This window comes from Fonsecaea nubica (assembly GCF_001646965.1).
Source record: "Fonsecaea nubica strain CBS 269.64 chromosome Unknown Scaff28, whole genome shotgun sequence".
In the NCBI taxonomy this organism is placed as follows: Eukaryota; Fungi; Ascomycota; class Eurotiomycetes; order Chaetothyriales; family Herpotrichiellaceae; genus Fonsecaea; species Fonsecaea nubica.
In genome coordinates, this window is record NW_019173701.1 from 245,630 (window position 1) to 265,459 (window position 19,830).

Genomic DNA, 19,830 nt, shown 5'->3' on the forward strand with positions numbered 1-19,830 from the left:
TGAAACCGGCAGGCGAAGCCGTCGTTGGTGACTGGAACAGGAGTTGACAAGGAAAATAGATACCGTGCAGATGAGTTGGTGAGATGAAGCACACTGTCGACAACCCCGTGGCTTGAGGTCAGTGACTTTGTAACTGCGATCGGCAGGGCATTTGTCCAAACAAGTCGACACGCATCCCTGTGATGGATTTTTCCCTCCCCCGGACAGCCTCGCAAGCCTCGTCAACCTTGAACCCACCAGCCTCACTTCGACCATCTCGACCTTCTCGGCTGTGGTGCCCGCTGCCGGTCTAAACTCAGAGCATCATCTGTGATCGGCGGGATCTGCGCATGTCTCGCCTTGACATGTGCACCGGGGAACAACGGGGCTTCTGCATGGTTCTTTTGGACGTTTGCGTGGGTTGTTCATTGCTATCTCAGAAAAAAAAGCCTCCCAAAGCTTGCGCTGCCGCTGTATTTGACCCTGGCCTGAAACAATTTCGCGCATACAGTCGCTGACGCTGCTCCGCAATCAGACATACATGCTGCGGTATGCAACCATACAAGATACACCAAACATCACATACCAACATCTGTCATGTCTGCTGTTTACACGTTTGCTGCGTTCACAGGAAAACGTAGTTACTGGTTCAAAGCATTCCCCTGCAGAGGGAATAGCGAAGAGAAAGTTATACACTCATGGTCCCAAGGTCGCCGTATCGACCTTTCCTTCACCACCTCTCCCCCCCGATCATCCCCCTCGTGCACCCCCGGCCCAGATCCCAATGTCAATACAGGGAAGGAGAAAAGAAAAAGAAAAAGAGTCAAAAGACTCTGCATGTACTGCGGTACATGATCCACGATTGGATAAAAGCCATTCGAAGTGGCCAGAAAGAGAAAGTCCAGAAGTGAAATAGGAAAAAGAAAAAAAAGAAAACCCAGTCTCTTCCAATAAATGTGATCCAGTCGCTTGATCGCTCGCTTGCACGCTCCCCATTCTTCCCACATATACATGCCTTCATACAATGAATAAGGAGATTTCGCCTCGGGGCTAGTGTCTATGTGAGTGGTCGTCTGCGATCGTAGGCGGGTGCCGCGTCCCGAACCGAGAGAAATTCGTAGAGGCATCTTGCTCTCTGGAAGTCCGAAGCTGTTTCTCGTGACCAAGGTTGTGAAAACAAATGCGACTCCTGGATCGATGCTTTGTCCCTGCGCGTCCGCTGGTGGTAGATGTTCGTCATTCTCTTCCATGTATGTAATTTTCCCGTTTCTCCAATGCTGGACGCTGTTCATAAACAAATGAGTGTCGTCTTCTCTTGCATGCTAAATGCAACGGTGGCTGCGCCAGATACTTCAAAAAAAAAAAAAAAAAAAAGATTGTCTCAATGAAAAACAACAACAACAAAAGTCAAGCATGTCTCTGAGCCATCGTGGCTCTGGTAAGTCGTGTTGCCCTTTAGGTCGAGATGCCGAGAATGGTCCTCTTTTTGGAGATGCGAGGACTATCCATGATATCGATTGGGTGCATCCCTCCTGGCAGTATCGGTGCTGTTGGTCGGAGGGCTTTTATCTTCTGTATCAGTTTGCCAATCGCCAGGTAATCGTCCGGCTCTGCTACAGCTGGGTTCTGTTCCAGCAATGTTTTGGTGGCGTGCAACGCTCGAATGATATCCTCTTCCGCTGGTGTGACCGGATTGCTTATGGGTGAAGCATCGGCGGATCGTGGCAATGGTGGAGGATGCATGGCTGAAAAGCGCACCTGTTCAGGGTAGTGGATGTCGGGCACGCTCTTGTGACGTTTCATCATCTGCCGAGGGTCAATGGCGGTAGGTCGTTGCTCTGCTGTCGTCACTGTCACTGTGGCTGCTGTCAGAGAGCGTACAGGGAGTGAGGGTCGGTTGTGACCCGATGAGGATGGGCGCGAGGCTGTGCCTGAATTCGGTGCGTGAGAGTATGTCTGGCTTCTCTGACGGTTAGATGACCCCATTGTATCATCCGCCTCTTCGAGCATGTCGATTCCATCTTGGTCACTGCGTGCCATTTCCACGGACATTGGGGAAATGACGGACTCTGATGTCGCCTCACGATCAAGCCTGGGTTGAGGTGTGTACGTTGATTTCCCATCCCCAAAGTCGAAGAACTCGTTGTTGGTCTCGATCTTGACCGAGGGTTCTTCGATCTGCTCCTCAATTGCTGACATCGGAGGAGATACAAGACCATTGGACGATGCGGGTGAGCCGTCATGAGGCGTGTGTGACAGTGAAGTCGAGCTGGAATCCCCAAAGGTCGAATCCGGATCGGCCTTGAGCGCGTTGAGCCGATTCTTGCGTTTGAACTTCTCCAGCCAGTCGGCACTAGAGACCACCGCTTGGTCACTTCTGCTGAATGAGAAGACCTGCGCCTGCTTTCGAAGATCTTCATCCGTGATGGGGAGGCCCTTCTTCTGCTGATTTTTGACCCAGTTGGTCAGGGTCTTCTCAAAGTCCGGTAGTTTGGCCTTGTTCTTTTTAATCGGGCTGACACTCTCCTCTTTGGACTGCGGATTCATGTACTTGTCCCGCTGTCGCAGAATCTTCGACACCGTGCTACACAATATTAGTCCTCGGGTTACAATCCACCAGCACAATGTATCGAGCGTACCTCCTCTCCACGTTGAACTTTGCTAGACAGGGTCAGAACCAACACTGAAGTCGAGGACGGTTACGTACCTCCAATCTGGGTCTGCTTCATGGTCGGGTTCTGCTCGGCCTCAATGCACATTTGACGACGTTCCTCGTCCGTCAACTTGCGACGAGACGTGTTCGTCTTGGCACTGGTTGGTGTCATATCAGATGTTGACCCTGCAGACAATGGAGTCTGCATTGGTGCAGCAGGCAAAATTGACGGCTGGTAGGATCCCTGGGGTTGACTAGCCAGCATACTTGGCCACAAAACGTTGTTCGGCATAACGAGGGGCGGTGGCATCGGTGCATGCGAAGATGCAAATGGCGAAGGTCGTTGTATAGGGTAAGCCGGCTCCATAGGCATCGGCGTGTTATGTTGGTGTTGGTGGTGGTACTCAAATTGCGGGAATTCCTGCATTGGCGAGATCGTCGTTTGAGGGCTGGTGGAATAACCATTTGGAATGCCATTTGGCAGGTTATTGGGAACACCTATCCAACCATTTTGGCCATAGCCAGTATGTTGCGAATCTTGACTCTCTGGTGGCATATTCAACAGGACCAGCATTGGTGTTCGAATTATATGGGTGATACTATGCTGACCGAGGCACCAATATGATTTGACAACGCATGCCACTGATCCTCAGTGATGCTCTCACACGATGCACGTAGCCTGCGGTCCCAGAAGCCTGGCTTGCACAACCCCCAGAGCCTTGAGACCTTCAGAGAGAGGATCAAGGTACAGAGGGTGTTCAGAGACCGACGGGGCGTGAGGTGTGGACCTGAGATCAAGCTTGAGGGGGCAGAACGAGCATATGATAAAAGAGGGAACGTCTTGAACGAGGTGTGTGTGGGGGGGGAGCACACCTGAGGGTGAGGCCCAGACAGTCTGCAATGGTGCAGGCGAGGTCAAGCTGGACGAATTGAGGTTAAGTTCAGAACTGGGGATGGATGTCGACCGGGGCCCGGACAGGCTTCAAGGAGAGAGTCGACTAGGGCTTGCTTTGAAGGCGCAAGGGGGCGTTATGTGGTGGAAGCTTGGGCCGCAGGTGCTTAGAACAGGGTTGCTGAATGGGCTGCTTTCTGATATTGCTTTGTCCTTGTTTGGATTGTGATGCTGCACAAGGCGTGGTGGTCCTGGATGTGTGCCCACACCTCCAGACGTCTATGCTTTGGAATTCCACTGAGGGAAAAAGAGTCTCGATATGCTTTGAGGGGAGCCGTTGGGAGGGCTTCCGAGCGCAATCCGCACGTCTGCAGGTGGCAGACTAAAGGACTTCAGGGCGGCAGACGAGCCTATAGCCTATTATGCAACGGCTTAGGGACGGTTAGCGGCAGCCCGGTAAAGGAACGGCCCTCACAAACTCTGCCCGCTAGCAGTGGGTTTAGTATTGAGGAGGGGGGGGGAAACCTTGCAGGCAGGCGTAGGGATGAACAGGGCATGCTTTGGGGGCGTGTCCAGGGTGTATCGCACCGTCTTGCCAATCCTTCTTTCGCTTGGACCCGCCTTATTTCTCTCTCAATCCTTGACACGCCACTGTGAGCTGCCCCGTAGCGTCAACACCGGGCGGGCAAAAATTGGTGCTTTGGTGAGTCGAGATCGTTACCCGAAAGAGGGGGCCTCTTTGTGTGTCGCGGCTTCACTAAAGGTATGCGACAAGGAAGCGAAGGGCAGGCCGAGAATCGGTTGTTCTTCTGTGGATGTTTCGAGATGGGGGAAGGGAGGAAGACAGACTAGGATACCACGGGCAACCATTTGTACAAATGCAGACTCTCTCTTGGACGACCCAGGTAGGTCCCAATCCTGGTGTCCCTCTGGGGCATCTGTCCAGACCAGGACGAGTTGAGATTCATAAGCCCCACGCAAACTCGCAAAAATACCGAGCGGCGTCGAATCTAGCGGAGCCAAATGGTTGACTCGAGGATAACTCCCAAATCAGTCGGATGCGAAGACCTGCAATAGAGCCTTCAGCGCTCCGGCTAGCCTCGTCCCTTCCTGGACGGTCCGCTAGCGACCGAGCATGACGCGGGTGATCTGAGGGCCACAAGTGATTCCCTGCGGACCATAGGATCTCCCATCTGCACAATCGCATGGCTCGCCCCTCTGTTTAAGGGCGAGTCGTTATGGGACTGGCCCTCACCATTGTCGTGGCGTAGGTAGAAAGAAAGACCAGCATGACCAACGGCCCCAGAATTTACTGTCCTTGGGCAACCCCTGTCACCTTGGTACTGTACAGTAAAGCCAAACAATCTGACGGTATCAGTACGGGGTCGGGGGATTGTGTATTATTGCATTCTACTCCGTATGCGTGGGGGCAATGAGGACGTAGGCTAATCCAGTTGTTCCTTGTGCGACAAAGGCGTGGGTCCGGGAGAGAAGCATGTCTAGACTGGCTGGGTGAGTTTGGCGAGTTAGAAGTAATAGGAAGCCCGTAAGGAATTGACAGATGCTCGCATTGGACTTGATTGAGTGGAGGTCGTAGCCACCCAGCAGTGCTTTCCCTCCTCTGACTCGGGGTGGGCTCCACGATGGCAGCTGCGCCGGTGTTGGCTTTGGCGACCAAGGTTGGCCTCCCTGTCCGAATATGGGCAGCGCCAGAGGTACTGGAGAGAAATGACGAGGAGCCAACAGGCACACGAAACGAGTGTCGGGCGTCGTGGTTGGCGGGAAGGGAAGGACTCGGCGGCAAGATAAAGGAAAAAGGACAAATAGGACGAGGCCGCCCACAGTACGGAGTACTTTGGTGGGTATGGGGAAGAGAATCTCTGAGACCCCTGGTTCTGATCGTGAAGCCCAATCGGGCAGGCGAGGAAAGGTCTTGCACTCCTTGTGACAGGAAAATAGTCATCCTATAGACTTTTTGCTGGTCCTATCCAATCTCTATGGTTGAGGCCAGTGTCAAAAAAGCAGGGAAAGAGAAATATGACGTTGTTCGGGGGTTGGTGGTGAAGCATTAGTTGTTGTTACCCAATTGCCCAGTCGTGGCCATGTACCTCGTACTGCACCCAATCCATTAATCCGCTTTGATTCAGTGTATATTTCCTGTGCAGTACAAAGCAGGAAAGCCTCTCAAAATTCTTTAACCAGTCTTTTGTTCGTTTCTATCCTAACCCCAGAGTATCTGTCTACTCGTACCCGAGCCCGTCCTCCCACACCTTCCAGCGCCTCTCCTCTTCTCTCCTCCCTCGCCCACGACGTCATTGGCGCACGCCCTGCCAGGGGATTCTGAATCCCTCACCACGAAAAGAGGCAGTCCGTATATGTAGGTCCACAATTTCAAGAGGGTGCCACGTCCAGCATGAGAACAAGGTTGCATGGAAAAGACCGCCGGGCAGGGGATCCCTCCAAACTCTGAAGCCTCAAGCAGCAGGTCGGTACAGCGGCGAGGCGGACAGCTTGCTATGTTCGTTGTCCTTACTCAAACCTGAGAGCGGCAGACTCGGGAAGCCCCCGAGCGTGTTCGTGGCGCTTTTAGGTGGAGGGCCAAATCGCAAAAGCCCATGAGTGAAGCAAGCAGGACAAGACCAGGATGGTCATTGGAACCAAAAACCCCCCACCAGCATTTCGGACAGTCGACTAGACAGGGGATGTCAGGACCGTCGATGTCTGCACAAATTCGAGCTCTCGCTCGGAGAGGGGTAAAAAAGAGGTGGATGCAAATTTGCTATCAAGGCCCTCTGTTGGCTCAGCCGAAGACATCCCCCTCTCGACGCAGCTGGAGCTGAGTGCACTTCCACAAGAGCAAGCACAACGAAACAGATTCATGGCAGGGAGGGTATAGCTTCCAGAGCAGCCCGTCCATGCATCTTGAGGAAAGCTCCTCTCTCCTGCAGTCGAGTCTTCGACCGCCGTTGTCAATGGTCGCGGAGATGTGGTGCCGGGTGGCCGATGGCCTATGGACCAGCATATCAGAAGCAATGCTGACCCTCCATGACCAAAGTCGTTTCCATGCAGCTTTGACCCCTCGGCCGCGTCTTTGAAATCACCCCATTGAGCACCCGTATTTTGTAGCCTGTTTGTAGCTCGTGCTCCGAACTGCCTGCGTGTGGGCGGAGAATTCAGCGTTGGGCTCATGCCAGGGCAGGGAGGGAATTGCAAGCCTCCAGCTCAGATCCTGGTCGCCCACCCCGTCCGCCTCATCCACCCTGCCACCTTTTCCAGCTCGAGCACCTTCTCCGCACTTGAGGAGCAGGGATCCTCAATCGGGACATTCCAACCGCCATTAATCAATAAACTGTTTCAAAGAGAAAGTGAGCAGGCTCCCTTCCTCAACGTCTTCTTCTTGCATGTCGTTATTGGCTGACGATGAGGCGGACTACAGTTCCACCCCTGCCGCTTTTACGTGCTGCATTGTGTTCAGTGTAATGACGTCGATGGCATGGTAGCGTTTCTATACTGCTATACCTCTTTTGCGGCCAATAGATTCGGCTTCCAGGTGGATCACGACACCTAATGCAGACCAGGGACATCCAAGTTCCTCACTGACTAGCATGGGGACATTTCCCATGCGAGACGGGAGCTCCGTGAAGCGAGAGCTCTTTATCCATTGTAATAACGTTGGGCACAAAATATGTTCGACCGCGTTCTTGCCCGCTGCGCTTAAGGGGTAGGGTTTGAGTAGGCTGGCGACCATCATCGTCGCGGCATGGTGCTGTTGTCCGCCCGTTTGGGCAGCAGAATCCCAACCCCTGATGCTGATCACCGACCGCAGGCTAAGGAATGTGATGTTCTCGATCCGAAGACGCGGGGATGGCGGAAGGGTGAGGCATCTAGCCTCATTGAGCAGGAAAAGGGTCCGTGGTTGATGGTGTCAAACCTTGAGGCGGCCTCAATCCTCCAATGCATCTTGTTGAGATTTTGATAGGCGTTCAGGGTTAGCAAGCTGAAACGAATGGAGAGTTTGACTGCATCACTTTTTGATGATAGTGACTAGATGAACAGCCCTGTCAGCATGCCAGGGACAAGATTTGAGGACAGGCACGTTGCAGGACTCACTGATATCTTCGTCGGCCAGTTCATGCGCAAGTCCTACCCGTTGGGGTTGGTGCTTGACCGATCTCCCATATACAATCGCATGCTTGAATTGCTCTACAATCGTCTTGTGGATGGCATTGCACTAAAAATAGATTAGTGGGCGAAATATCTCCAGACGACTTCGGGCCAGTGACTTACAAAGTCTTCCACCGTTGAAGCATTCTTTCTCAATACGACCGGGGCACTGTAATCGGGCTGTTTCCCTTTTGGTTTTGTGTAGATACGTTTTAATTGCAGCTTTTCCCACATCTGTTCCAGGAGCTCGTCAATGTTCCACCCGTGCTCGGAACTGATGGGAACGGCGTTCGGGATGCGGTAGAGCAGATCCAATTCCTCGATGGTTATCGAATCGATTTTGTTGAGGGCGTATATTACGGGAATGTAACTCCTGCTCTTGGCTTCTAAGACATCAATCAAATCGTCAATCGTGGCGTCGCAACGGATGGCAATATCGGCCGACGAAATCCGATACTCATTCATGACGGCTTTGATTTCGTCATGGTCGATATGTGTCAGGGGAACTGTGCTCGTGATATTCAACCCGCCTTTGTCCTTCTTCTTGAAAACGATGTTGGGGGGTTCCTTGTTGATGCGGATGCCAAACCCCTCCAGCTCCGCCTCAATGACCCGCTTGTCCGTCAGCGGTTTGTTCACATCGAGGACAATGAAAATCAGGTGGCAAGTTTTGGCGACGGCAATGACTTGACGGCCACGACCCTTGCCGTCTTTTGCACCCTGAATGATACCAGGCAGATCCAGCATCTGAATGGCGGCACCATTGTACAGGACTTGGCCGGGGACGGTAGTGAGGGTGGTGAACTCGTATGCAGCGGCTTCAGAGTGTTGGCCTGTCAAGCGGCTCATCAAGGTGGACTTTCCCACCGAAGGGAACCCAATAAAGCCGACGGATGCAACACCAGTTCTGGCAACATCAAATCCACTGCCACCACCACCGCCAGAGGATGACGGCGTCAAGAGCTCCCTCTTCAGTTTGGCCAACTTGGCCTTGAGCTGGCCCAGATGAAAAGAAGTGGCCTTGTTCTTCTGGGTCCGAGCCATTTCGGCCTCGATCTCCTTGATTTTGTCCACGGTAGTAGCCATCGTGGGCTATCCAAGCGCAATGTCCGAAGGGGGCAATTACCGATCCGGGATGAGGACGCGAATGAGGCTGAGGATCGACGACCGCTGAGGCAGGACGGGGGTGCGTTCAAGGACCTCTGGGCAGTGATATTTGGGAGCGAATTTCCACAGTTGGTGTTTGGTGAAGGATGGAAGGGAGGATGGCAGCTATCGGAGAAGAGCGAAAACGAGACAATAGGAGAACGCTGTGTAACAATTCTTTGCGACCGCTGTGCGACGTAAAATCATCAAGGACACGATGTTGAAATGGCTTTGTACGACCAGCACCACATGGCGGTTCGAGACAAAAATTGTGTGGACGGGTGCCCCGCAAAGAAAACATTAGTAGGCGTGGCAGAGCGCAGGTGAGGGGGTCGCCGATGAGGTAATGGATTGGGCGTTGTCTTGGTGCCATGGCGCCCTCTTGGTAGCCCCTGGTGCTCCCCCTAATTTTACGCATGTTCCTTATCGTTGGGCACTTTACACACAAGCCAGACCCGTGACCCTATGGCCCCGTGACTTCCAGCATCACGTGGCAGGTACGTCCCTCATCTCTCCTTCGTACTTCGTATAACTCACTTCCTCCCACTGTTCCCAATCAGGCTGGTCATTCTCACCCTTTGCCACTCACTACCTTGAGCCACTCACAGAGCACGGACCCGATCACGCAATCGCTCGGCCTCGAGACTGGACAATTCCTTTCCATCAATCCTCATAAATAGGCCATATATCTCGCTCCCAAGGGTTCTTGTTAGCTCTTCAAGTGATGGAAGTGGATATATCAGAGCCTTGCCTGCCAGCCTTGTCATCATCACCGTCGCTCAACCTCATACCTCGCCGTCGCTGTCTCTACAAAGTTCATATTGCAGGTATCGTGCATTCTTTGCTGGCCCCTTCTCGTTTAAGCTTTGGGCTCGCCACTCTAAATATGCTCAGCGGGCCAACCACTAATCTCGATCGTCATGCTCGACTAATCTTTTGGTCGCCGACGACCCCGAGTCACCCGCTCTTGCCCGTCACCGTCTTTGGATCAGGTAGGCAAAGCTGGATACGAGGTCAAAGATTTTACGTTTCAACATGCCACGGCCGGCTCCCTGGAGGGACCAGGAGGGGTCCTGAAGGCACTTGGCCCGTATCTTGAGTCGATCTCCTCCATTCACACTGTCGCTGTGATTCCTCTCAACCCCTGGTCATGAGACAGGAGGGCTGCGTCTGCCGGGTACCAGAACGCAGAAAACTTGTTGAATCTACTGCAGTCTTACACGCTGTTCGACTCTCTACATGCAGCAACTTGCATTCTTATCTAAAGGACAAGTCTCATTCTTACACCGCCTTGATCGTCCCTCCCTCCTTTTTATTCTCGCCGAATTTCCATCTTGATCTTCCCCTTTTCGCCCTTTCTGCGCTTTTCTTATCTTTTTGTTCAAGGCCTGCGCAGTCTTCTGTTCTACCGGTTCAAGCAAACACATCGTCGAAAATGCTTTCATACCAGCAACCACCTAGCACCACAGGCCCATACCTTCCCAAGCCCGAACCGGCCTTTTCATCTCACCACTATGGTCAGCTCAACCGCATTGATTCCTGTGACGACTTCCACCTCCTTGTTCGAGCTCTCTCGGATGTCCTTGGCCCTTCTTCAGGGATCAACTCCGACGATGTGGATGAAAATGAATTGATACGCCTCATGGAACAATACGTTTCCCAAGAAAGTCAATGGCGCCATTATGCCTTTGCCGATTTCAGCAGAAACTACACCCGCAACCTCGTGGACGAAGGAAACGGCAAATCCAACTTATTGGTGATTGTCTGGAACCCGGGCAGGGGTAGTCCGATACATGATCACGCGGACGCTCATTGTGTGATGAAGATTCTCAAGGGGAGCCTCAAGGAAACATTGTACGCCCTTCCGCCCTGCTTGAACGAAAAGACAGGGTCGGATGGGGCTTTGATGCCTCCACGGATTGTCAAGGAGTCGACGTACCACGAAAACGAAGTCACTTACATCTCCGACAAGATTGGGTTGCACAAGATATCCAACCCCTCCAACGATGAGGTGGCCGTGTCCCTTCACCTCTACACCCCGCCGCATGCAGCAAATTTTGGCTTTAACCTATTTGACGAGAAGACGGGGAAGCCCACGCACATCCAGCAAGCAGGATTCTTCTCGGATCGGGGAAAACCAATCGAAAAGTGCAAGTTCGGATCGTTTTGAACCTGCTTTTCGATCAACGTCAGCGTCCTTATCGTTTGCCACGATCCAGAACACAGCCGTCAGCGACCCATTGATGCCAGGTGTTTCAACAACATTCGCTCAAGTGTGAGATCTGGATCTTACGACTCGATGATTTGAGTGGTCTCCAAAGAGGCCTGACTTTTTACGCAAGTGTTTCTTCTATGGGGTTGATCAGGTATTTATGACATACGTTCAGCTCCTGGATGGTAGGAGTATATTTACGATAGCTACCACCTTCATTTTCATCATCACAGGGACTGAACAGGGACAGACGATTGGCGCCAGGGATGATGTTTAGCTTGAAGCCAGAAGGACCTACACAGGGTCCTCTGGAGGGTTTGCCTGAGAATGTCTCTTTTGGGGGTTTGAAGAAGGGGGACCGCCTTGTCCTCCTCCCATGTGGCCTGACAGCAAGCCTTTGGATTTTACGAACAACGCATTCGTGTCACTCTCTCTCTCTCTTGCTGTCTCTCTCTCCTTCTGTCCTATCCTGTCCCACCACAGCATACGTACCCCCTTTGCCCAGAACGGATTTTGTATTCGCTTTTGGGACAGCATTTTGAAAACCTGACCTGCTTTTCTTTCCTTTCCACAACAAAGGATTTCTCCGCCCCAACCTATCACAATCATGGAGGCGAATCTTTGTCCTCGATGTTTTGGGATCTTGGATCTTGGGTCTCACGTCAGGCCGCTTTGCCTGCTTACTTTTTTTTTTTTGCCTCGTGTGCCTCGTCATGGGCCTGAAGATCCAACCTACCTACCCATGGTGCCATGGTTCATGTCCCAGGGGACAATTCCCGCCTTGAACGAATGAGGCATGCTTTGTCCCTGCCGCTGTTGTTGCTGGTTGGACCCCTTGTCCCAAAGCATGGCTTCTTCCCTACTGCCGTACAGGTGTATAGATGTATAGGTGTGTTGGTGTGTTGGTGTTTATGTCATCTCATCTCATTCCATTCCTTCGTTCCTCGCTCTCTCTCTGACACACACTCTCTCACACTCACACACCTTTTTTACGGGCTGGCGGGAGTGTGAGCGTCAGTGTGAGTGTGACTGGTGCGATAACCTGTCCGAGCTCGAGCTCGGGCTGGAGCTGGAGCTGGAGCTGGAGCTGGGTCAGGCCTCACATGTGCTCACATGTGCTACCCTTGTCCCCCGCTCTGACAGCTCGTCACCCACAAAGATACATGATAAAATGCCAGACCTAAGACGCCTCGATCCCGTCATTTTTCACTTTTTGTTTTTCCCTGGGATCTCAAATCATTTCGTGTTCCCCCCCGGCTCTCTTACCCTCCACAACCCGCAATGTTATGGGTCAAAAAGGGTAAAAAAACAGGATGTGTATGGTTAACGGTTAAGAGTAACAAGTGATACCCGAATTTGAGGTAACACTACAACTACACAAGACAGGAGCATCCACCCGGTCACAGAGTTATATATCATCGTCACCCCGGAAAGGTTCTACGCAGCATAGAGCACCTTTGTCCCGAAGAATCAGTCCCTCCAACTACTCCCCTCGCAGGTCTGACGCCGGAAACCACCAAGTATCAACATTCATTCAAGCCTCGCCACGACGACGACAAAGAACACCAGAAAGCATGACATTCATGTCCACCTTCCCATCCCATCTCACATCTCAGCGTCAACCACAAACGTTCCCAGAAGCCCACGCGATACCACAGTCACAATTACAGCCAGGATCCCGCCCTCGACGCAGGACAACCCAAGCATCGACAGCGACACAATCATCCACCTCGACCAGGTCCCTCAAGTTCTTCCGTTCCTCGACAAAGAGATCGGCCTCGGTGTTCTCGTCGTCGTCGTCGTCCTCGGAAACCAGTGACTCAGTCAAGGAGGAGAGACGAGTGCGTCGCTGGGGACGCAAGGCGATCAAACGTCTCGAAAGAGCCTTCAGTGCCTATCCCCAAGGAACATCCGTGGGGCTTGTGTGGTACATTGGCTTCTGAGTGCTCGGGGGTTTTTTCGGGGGGGGTGTGTTTGACAGGCCAGGCTGTGGTCTTGAAAGGACGGACCAGGAAGAAGCTGAGAGGATGGTGACGACGGTAGTGGAAACGGGGGGGACGTCCCCAGCCGCTGCCACTACGCAGCAGCGATCTCGGAGCGAAAAGAGTCTCTGGGACAAACTGGTAGACGTGGTATGTTTGACAAACTGCACTGGAAGCCGGAGGAAGAACAGCGGCAAAAGGGACAAAAGGAAAAGGAAACCCTCCTCTCAGTTCCAGCTTGACGACATGAAAGACATCAACTGGAGCACCTCCACCCTCGGGATGGAAACCGGCCTCAACATGAGCACCAGGCAGGGCTTCAGCATCGAGGACGCGAGGGAAATCCCGCTTTCGTCTCTGCCGTGGATGCCTCCACCGCCGTCGCCGGCTCTGCTACCGTCTTCGCGAAGCAGCCGCAGACGAGACACAGGAAGAATCAATACCGAGAGACGGACATACCGAGACAGGGATTGGGAGTATCAAACTTATGGTGCATGGGTTGTATTTTGAGAACGAGGGACCTTGCCGGAAACTAGGATTGCCTTGATGGCACTGCGGGTATGCAAACAATATTGGTTTGACTTGGGATAGGATAGGGATAGAACTTCTCGTCACACAGGTTGTGGGTGAGGAGAATGGATAGGGTGTGCATTCCTTCTTAAAGTTCTTCTCTTTTCTCATCGACAAAAACACAACATGCTTTGTTCACGCTCCTTGCGCCTTCGGGTCATCCTGTTCTGTCTTTCCCTGCCAACTCAGTGCTCGTGGCCATCGTTCTCATAGACATCATCGTTACGACCTGGTCTGACATCTGCTTCCTGGACCTCGACTCTGACCGTGCCGAGCAATGCCATGTCAACGAAAGCCCATGCTGATAGCAAGGATATTGGGAAAGGACAGGTTCCACAATGGTCTTACTAGAATCCTGAACAGAGTGTCCAGAAGGTGAGATTGTGATCCAGACAATATGCTCTGGCACCCTTCCTAAACCAGGGGTGACGTCTGCGCGGACAGGATTCCTGTGATTGGGGATGGAACGCCTTTGCGCTCTTTGCTGTTCTCCCCAAAGGCGTAGGCGTGGTCCATGTCATTGCTGGCCTGACATGATGGGACTTCTCCTGATAATAAGCTTGTGCCTGAGGTAGATCATTCTGGCGAGCCTCAAATGTTGTTCGCAAGGTAGAGAAAAGGGCTCTTGACTCCTCTTCCACTGCAGGCTGCTCTTGTCGTAACCAAGGGAAAACTCCCGCCCAAGATCTTGCCTATCCCGATGACTGCTAACCTACCCTTTTCGAAACAGAACAATACTTGAGACATGACACGCTTAACTGATATTCGACTTGCAAAAGCCGACTCGTCGGAAGATGCCACAGAACCACAGGTCCAAGTTAAGTCTCTTCATCGTGCGGGCCTTGGTGGACCTCTTTCTCATTCACAACCGGCAAATCCAGGTCGATCACAACAGGCTTATGGAATTTCTTGCCGCCCTTGTGAGGCCAGTTTGATGCCATGTAAGCCGCATTGACAACACAGGTCTCCGCCCTTCCCTCTCGACCAGAAAGTGCTTCTTGGTCAGATCTCAGGCTTGATGATGCTAGACCACCCTGACCACGAGTCCCGTTATGGCTGGTACTCGGAGAATCTGGCGTTGAGGAGATTGGCACCTTAGCCTTCTCAAAGTCGGGAAAAGGCGGCTTTGAGAGAGATGGGGCATTGGGGATTGGATGGCATTTGTCCTGCTCATCGGTGTTGGCATCATCAACAGTGCCATCAACCTCAACACCCCGAATCCCTGACGGTTGTTTTGTTGACATCAGATTGCCAACGCTTCCGTCATTGCGCAATGCTAGAGACTTGGCTCTTGACGACAGATCGACGGTGAATTGCTTCTTGGAACCCGGCTCCGGGTCCTCCCACCTTCGGACGCTCTGTTCTTTGTATCTGAGGTTGGGAGAGGATAGATCCCATGTGACAGCCTCAACACCATAGGCATCGTGAATGTGCCCGCAGACAAACAACCTGGGGCGAACCCTCCACAAGGTTTGACGGAGGATTTCGCATCCTGCTGTTCCACGTTTACCGCATTCGTCGCAGTGGAATTTGGCGGGCGTATGCGTCACTACAATATCTGAATCTAGGGGAATCTGATCCCATAATCGAGGAGCAGTTTCTGGCGCGTAGCCAAAGGCCCAAAAACCATGAGCTGGCGAATAGGGGGAGCCAAAGGTCTTAAGGAACGACACCAGCCCTCCCCCATGGTCGATACGAATCTGTTTGGCCTCGTGGTTAAGAAAAACAACCGAGGGGTCGGCGCGGAGTAAGTCGAGGCAGCGTTGAGGATCTTCCCGTCTCTTATTGTGGAAGTAACCCCCGTACTCTTGATAGAATGGAACATCGCAGGTAACGTCGTGGTTCCCACAGACGACGATCTTGATCTGAAACTGCGATTTCCTGATCCAGTCAACAGTCTTTTGAAGCTCTGAATATGTGCCTTGGTTAGTGAGATCGCCTGCGTGAACGAGGATGTGCCCAGCGGGCAGCTGAGGGGTCTGATTGTGGGTATCAGATATACAAACAATGCGCGTCCGTCTGGTAGCCATTTTTGAGGATAAAGATGTGCTCGGTGAGAGAGTCCGTTAAGCAGGAGGGAGTCTCCCTTTTTTCCTCTCCAAGGGCCATGAGATCCAACCTGCTGCCTGGCAGCTGCAAGTGACTCATTTCACAGTCTGACGGTGGCTCTCAATGACCTTTTCGACGAAGGAGCAGCTGCTCGTTGTTTTCCATCCCCTCTCAATCCCTAGTGTCGCTCTTTCTGACAATTCTCTCTTTTCATATTACTACCTCAATCGCGAAACCGAAGGATCAGCCGAGTGGCGATAGGCAGAGGCGACGGTAGCTGGGTGGCTTTCGTTCCTTGCATTAGTTTCCTCGCTGCACAGTTTGCATATCCGAACCTCCAACCGAGGAAGAACACGTTGCAAGGAGATAGAAACAAGTACTTGTTGCTGGGGAATAGAGTCTTTGCTGCTCAGCTTGTCATGATGCATGAGCAGAAGACAGCAGCAACGACAACCAGGTGCGGAACTCTAGAGAGGGCGATCGATGGAAATGTGACGACTTCGGCCTCAATGAGGGCCAGCTGAGGGGTAGCCTGCAATTCTGGAGAAGTGGATGATCGTTGATCTTACCAAGGAGGGAGCAAAGACCACCAGAGCAATAGGGGGCAGTTGGGGGGGTTTAAGCCTCAAACACCGATGCCCGAAGTGCCGGTCTCTGACGCTTTTCTTTAACTGGAAATAGCGCCCATATCTGAAGCCTTAGTGCCTGATGGACTGGGAGATCAGGCTTAGGCAAGGATCTCCTGGGTCGAATCATAGGCGGCCGAGTCATGCCCCCTTTCCCACACAACAAAAGACGCGACACGGGCACCAGAGCATGCGGCACTGAGAGCAGCAGTTTTCCTGAGATATCACACTTCCCATCACAATCCTCCGAGGCTTGCTAGTTGCTGGGGGACGAACCTAGACGAGCGAGAATGAGGCAGCTCACAGGCTCACGGGCCTAGACTCCTCCCTCCACTATAGATTAAGAAGTAGCGATGCCGTAGACTTGTTGCGAGCTTCTCTCTCTCCCCCATTTCTTCCAGGAGATCCCACGCCCTCTCGAGAGAGGATGGACAAAGAGAAACAAGTGCTGAAAGTGTCGTTGTAGGGGATTTCACCATCCACAAGCGAGACGGGGCTAGCAAGGGTTGGATGATCCATGGATCAAATGAGCTGCGGCGAGCGCACATGGACAACACGCTCACCACCAAACCTTCACCTTCACCTTCACCTTCACTTCCACCCCAGATTTCGACCTCGACCTTGACCACTACCACATCATATCCTCCTTCTCCTCCTCATCATCACCATCGTTCTCCGCCCTTCTATACACTAGATACCCGGGAGACCCGTCATGATCTTGATGCTCGTACAACAACCGATTTCCCACCGCGTCCTCCCTACCCCCATTTCTATCCGGCCCGCATTGCAGATGCCAACAATGACTTGACATTATTTCGGCCTCCGTTGCGCAAGAAACCCAAATTGTCCTCCAATGCCCCAGATTCCAATTCATCCGTCGTGCTACAGCCGTCCCCTGGAATGCGCAAGCTAGTAGGAATCTCAAAGACCTTGAGCGTTCCCTCATTCAACATCTCCCTCGACCACGACCCGAACGACAATCGCCCCTCCTCGTCCTCCGGGATCAGCCAGCCGTCAACTCCCCTGCATCGAACAAACTCTAATACGCTTCAGCGATCTCCTTCACAGAAAAGACCTCCTGCTTCACACAGCAGCTACGGCGTCGAGACAGTCTGTGGCCCACCTCCGTCATACAGCACTCAGCGAACGCTATCCCAGGACCGCATCCGGCTGGATCGAAATCCATCCACGAGATCTACCACCGAGACAACGCGTGATTCCTCCCCTTCAAAGGCCAATGAACTCATCTCTGCTGCCGAGCCTGCTCCAGCGCGATTGTCGCCCGTGAAACCAGACCAGACCCCCTCGACCACTGACTCCTCCACGGACGAGGCTACAACGCTGGAAGTATCTAGCCCGGAAACCGCAGACACACAGAGTGTGCTTACCCCTAACTCGACCATGAGTAAAGAACAAGCCGCGGGCGTGCTTCAGACTGATCCACAGGAGAAGGAGAACTCGGACCCCCAGTTACTGAGACCAGTACCTTCGGAGGACGATAGCAAGGGTTCGAGCAGCGATGAAAAAAAGAGCGAGGACTTGTTTTTGAATATTGCACGGACCGACGCGTCGCGTGGGAGCCAGGTCCAACCCAAACTTGACAAGAGACGATCCAGAGTTTCACTGCCTTTCTTTTCGAGTACACGGCCTTCGACCGGGTACAAATCTTCTCCCATACAGGAGCGATTCGACACTTCGAGTGTTGCAGGTCGATCAGAGGCACTGAATTACTACAGCAAACGAGCTTCTCTGGGGCAACATGTGCCGGGCGCGCTCACACGGTCGTATACTCAAGAAGCCTCCATCCGAGATGGGGCGCTCGAGACTCAGAGTACACATCCAACGGATTTACCTCGACGAGCCACACCAAGACGATATTCCACGACAAATTCAAACACCAACACCAATACCAACACAGAACCAGTGCGTGCGTATTCCCGTCCAAGTACGGCCCGAAACAGCCGCTTGGTTTCGGATTCTGCATTTCTTGATCGCCCCCGCGTACCCGACCACAATGCCACCGAGTCCACCATCTCCACAACCGCTCCCTCGACAGTTTGGGATGAGTTGGATGACTTGAAATCGAGAATCAGGAAACTCGAGCTTACTGGGAAGCTCCCGCCGTCTTCGGCTGCCGCAATGACTACGTCAGAGAGACCAAAGACAGCCACTACTGCTGCGACCACCATGTCGTCCTCGCCAAAGCACAAACCAACTGTGGCGCCGTTGCAGTCTGCGATCGAAGGCATTCCGTCTAACATCCACCCGAATCTCCACGAGGCCCTTGGTAATGCCAAAGCTGTCCTCAATAATGATGTTTATCAAAAGCTACAAGCAACGGCTCAGGACGCCTTGCAATTGTCCATGATGATGAATCCAGAGGGGCATAGCGGCGCTGCCAGCACTATTGGGATCTCCTCGGTTTCGGAACGTCAGATTCGTCGACGGACGGAAAGCATGTGTCGAAGCTTGACCGAATTGGCCATTGCAATTCTAGCAGAGCAAAAACAACCTCCACAGCCTGTGACCAGACCGGGTAGTCGTGATGCGTTCCAGTCGACGTCTGCGGGCCTGCGGAGCCGCAGATACAGCAACGAGCCCAATGATCGACCTCCGGTCACCTCTCGTGTCCAGTCGCGCCTAGAAAGTCGACGAACCAGCGCACCACTCGGCGCCACGTTGAATGCACAGCCAACCTCGCCCGAGAACACTTATCAAACACCACCTACAGCCTTGCCTCAAATATCTAGCTCCTCATCGACGCGACTTGGACGGACATCTACTACCTTAGTACGTAGTAGGCGAACTCCCGGGTACAATATGGATGGTACCACGGACGACGAGGAAAGTAGCCCTTCAATCCGTCCAGTGAGCCGGGCTATGACGGAAGTGAGCACCTACCGCCAGGCAGCGAGAGATCGAGCGGCATATTCGAGAGAATATACAGCCCAACACCCCATGCCTCAACACCCTGTCCCTGCAGCGCTTGAAACAACCACAGTGACCAGAAGTCCACTTCCTGCTCATATCAGCACTCATCTAGTCCCGAGGCGCAAGTATGCTTCCCCGTCGTCAAACGTGAGCAACGTGGGTACTCAAGATCAAACCCCTGTGACACCCAAAGAACCATGGGGTCGAATCACGATCGTCCCAGCTGTTGCATCGAGCCCGATAGAGGCCACACCAGAGAGTCAGGTTTCTATTCGGCCTTCCGGGACACGAAGAAGTCTCGGCTTCACGAGTAGGATCAGCAGTGTCAGTAGTCGACTTCGAGCGGCCAAAGCAGAGCGGAATGCAACGACGAGAGAAGCGACAGAGGCACGAGGAATGAAAGATATTGCACCATTGAGGCAAGAATTGGATAATACCATGCCGTTGGAAAGACAGGGCTCTGGACAGAGTGTTGAATCTTGATGAGCATGTCTCATCGCCCCCTCAAATTGTATCATATTTTTTGTACAATGGATAACCCGGGAAGGCAGTCCTTCTCCATTGACTTCGCCGACACCAGCCGGCGAGGAGCTTCACTTCTTGGGCAGGTCTGGAATGAATATAGA

The 19,830-nt window shown here is 52.8% G+C and overlaps 5 protein-coding genes across 5 annotated transcripts; 3 read left to right on the top strand and 2 right to left on the bottom strand.

Moving 5' to 3' along the window:
* Positions 1-1,434: 1,434 nt before the first annotated feature.
* On the bottom strand, positions 1,435-8,774 carry AYO20_05080 (hypothetical protein; the record flags this gene model as incomplete). Its single annotated transcript, XM_022643374.1, has 5 exons — positions 1,435-2,563; positions 2,619-2,640; positions 2,687-3,178; positions 7,635-7,755; positions 7,812-8,774. The coding sequence occupies 5 exons, from the start codon at positions 8,772-8,774 to the stop codon at positions 1,435-1,437; spliced, it is 2,727 nt and encodes a 908-aa protein (XP_022500711.1).
* Positions 8,775-10,269: 1,495 nt separating this feature from the next.
* Positions 10,270-11,004, top strand: AYO20_05081 (hypothetical protein; the record flags this gene model as incomplete). Its single annotated transcript, XM_022643375.1, has 1 exon — positions 10,270-11,004. The coding sequence occupies one exon, from the start codon at positions 10,270-10,272 to the stop codon at positions 11,002-11,004; it is 735 nt and encodes a 244-aa protein (XP_022500712.1).
* Positions 11,005-12,620: 1,616 nt separating this feature from the next.
* Positions 12,621-13,538, top strand: AYO20_05082 (hypothetical protein; the record flags this gene model as incomplete). Its single annotated transcript, XM_022643376.1, has 3 exons — positions 12,621-12,973; positions 13,049-13,178; positions 13,260-13,538. The coding sequence occupies 3 exons, from the start codon at positions 12,621-12,623 to the stop codon at positions 13,536-13,538; spliced, it is 762 nt and encodes a 253-aa protein (XP_022500713.1).
* Positions 13,539-14,416: 878 nt separating this feature from the next.
* Positions 14,417-15,628, bottom strand: AYO20_05083 (hypothetical protein; the record flags this gene model as incomplete). The annotated part of the gene is made up of 1 exon (XM_022643377.1): positions 14,417-15,628. The coding sequence occupies one exon, from the start codon at positions 15,626-15,628 to the stop codon at positions 14,417-14,419; it is 1,212 nt and encodes a 403-aa protein (XP_022500714.1).
* A 1,191-nt stretch (positions 15,629-16,819) lies between these two features.
* AYO20_05084 (hypothetical protein) lies at positions 16,820-19,687 on the top strand (the record flags this gene model as incomplete). The annotated part of the gene is made up of 1 exon (XM_022643378.1): positions 16,820-19,687. The coding sequence occupies one exon, from the start codon at positions 16,820-16,822 to the stop codon at positions 19,685-19,687; it is 2,868 nt and encodes a 955-aa protein (XP_022500715.1).
* Between the last annotated feature and the right edge of the window lie 143 nt (positions 19,688-19,830).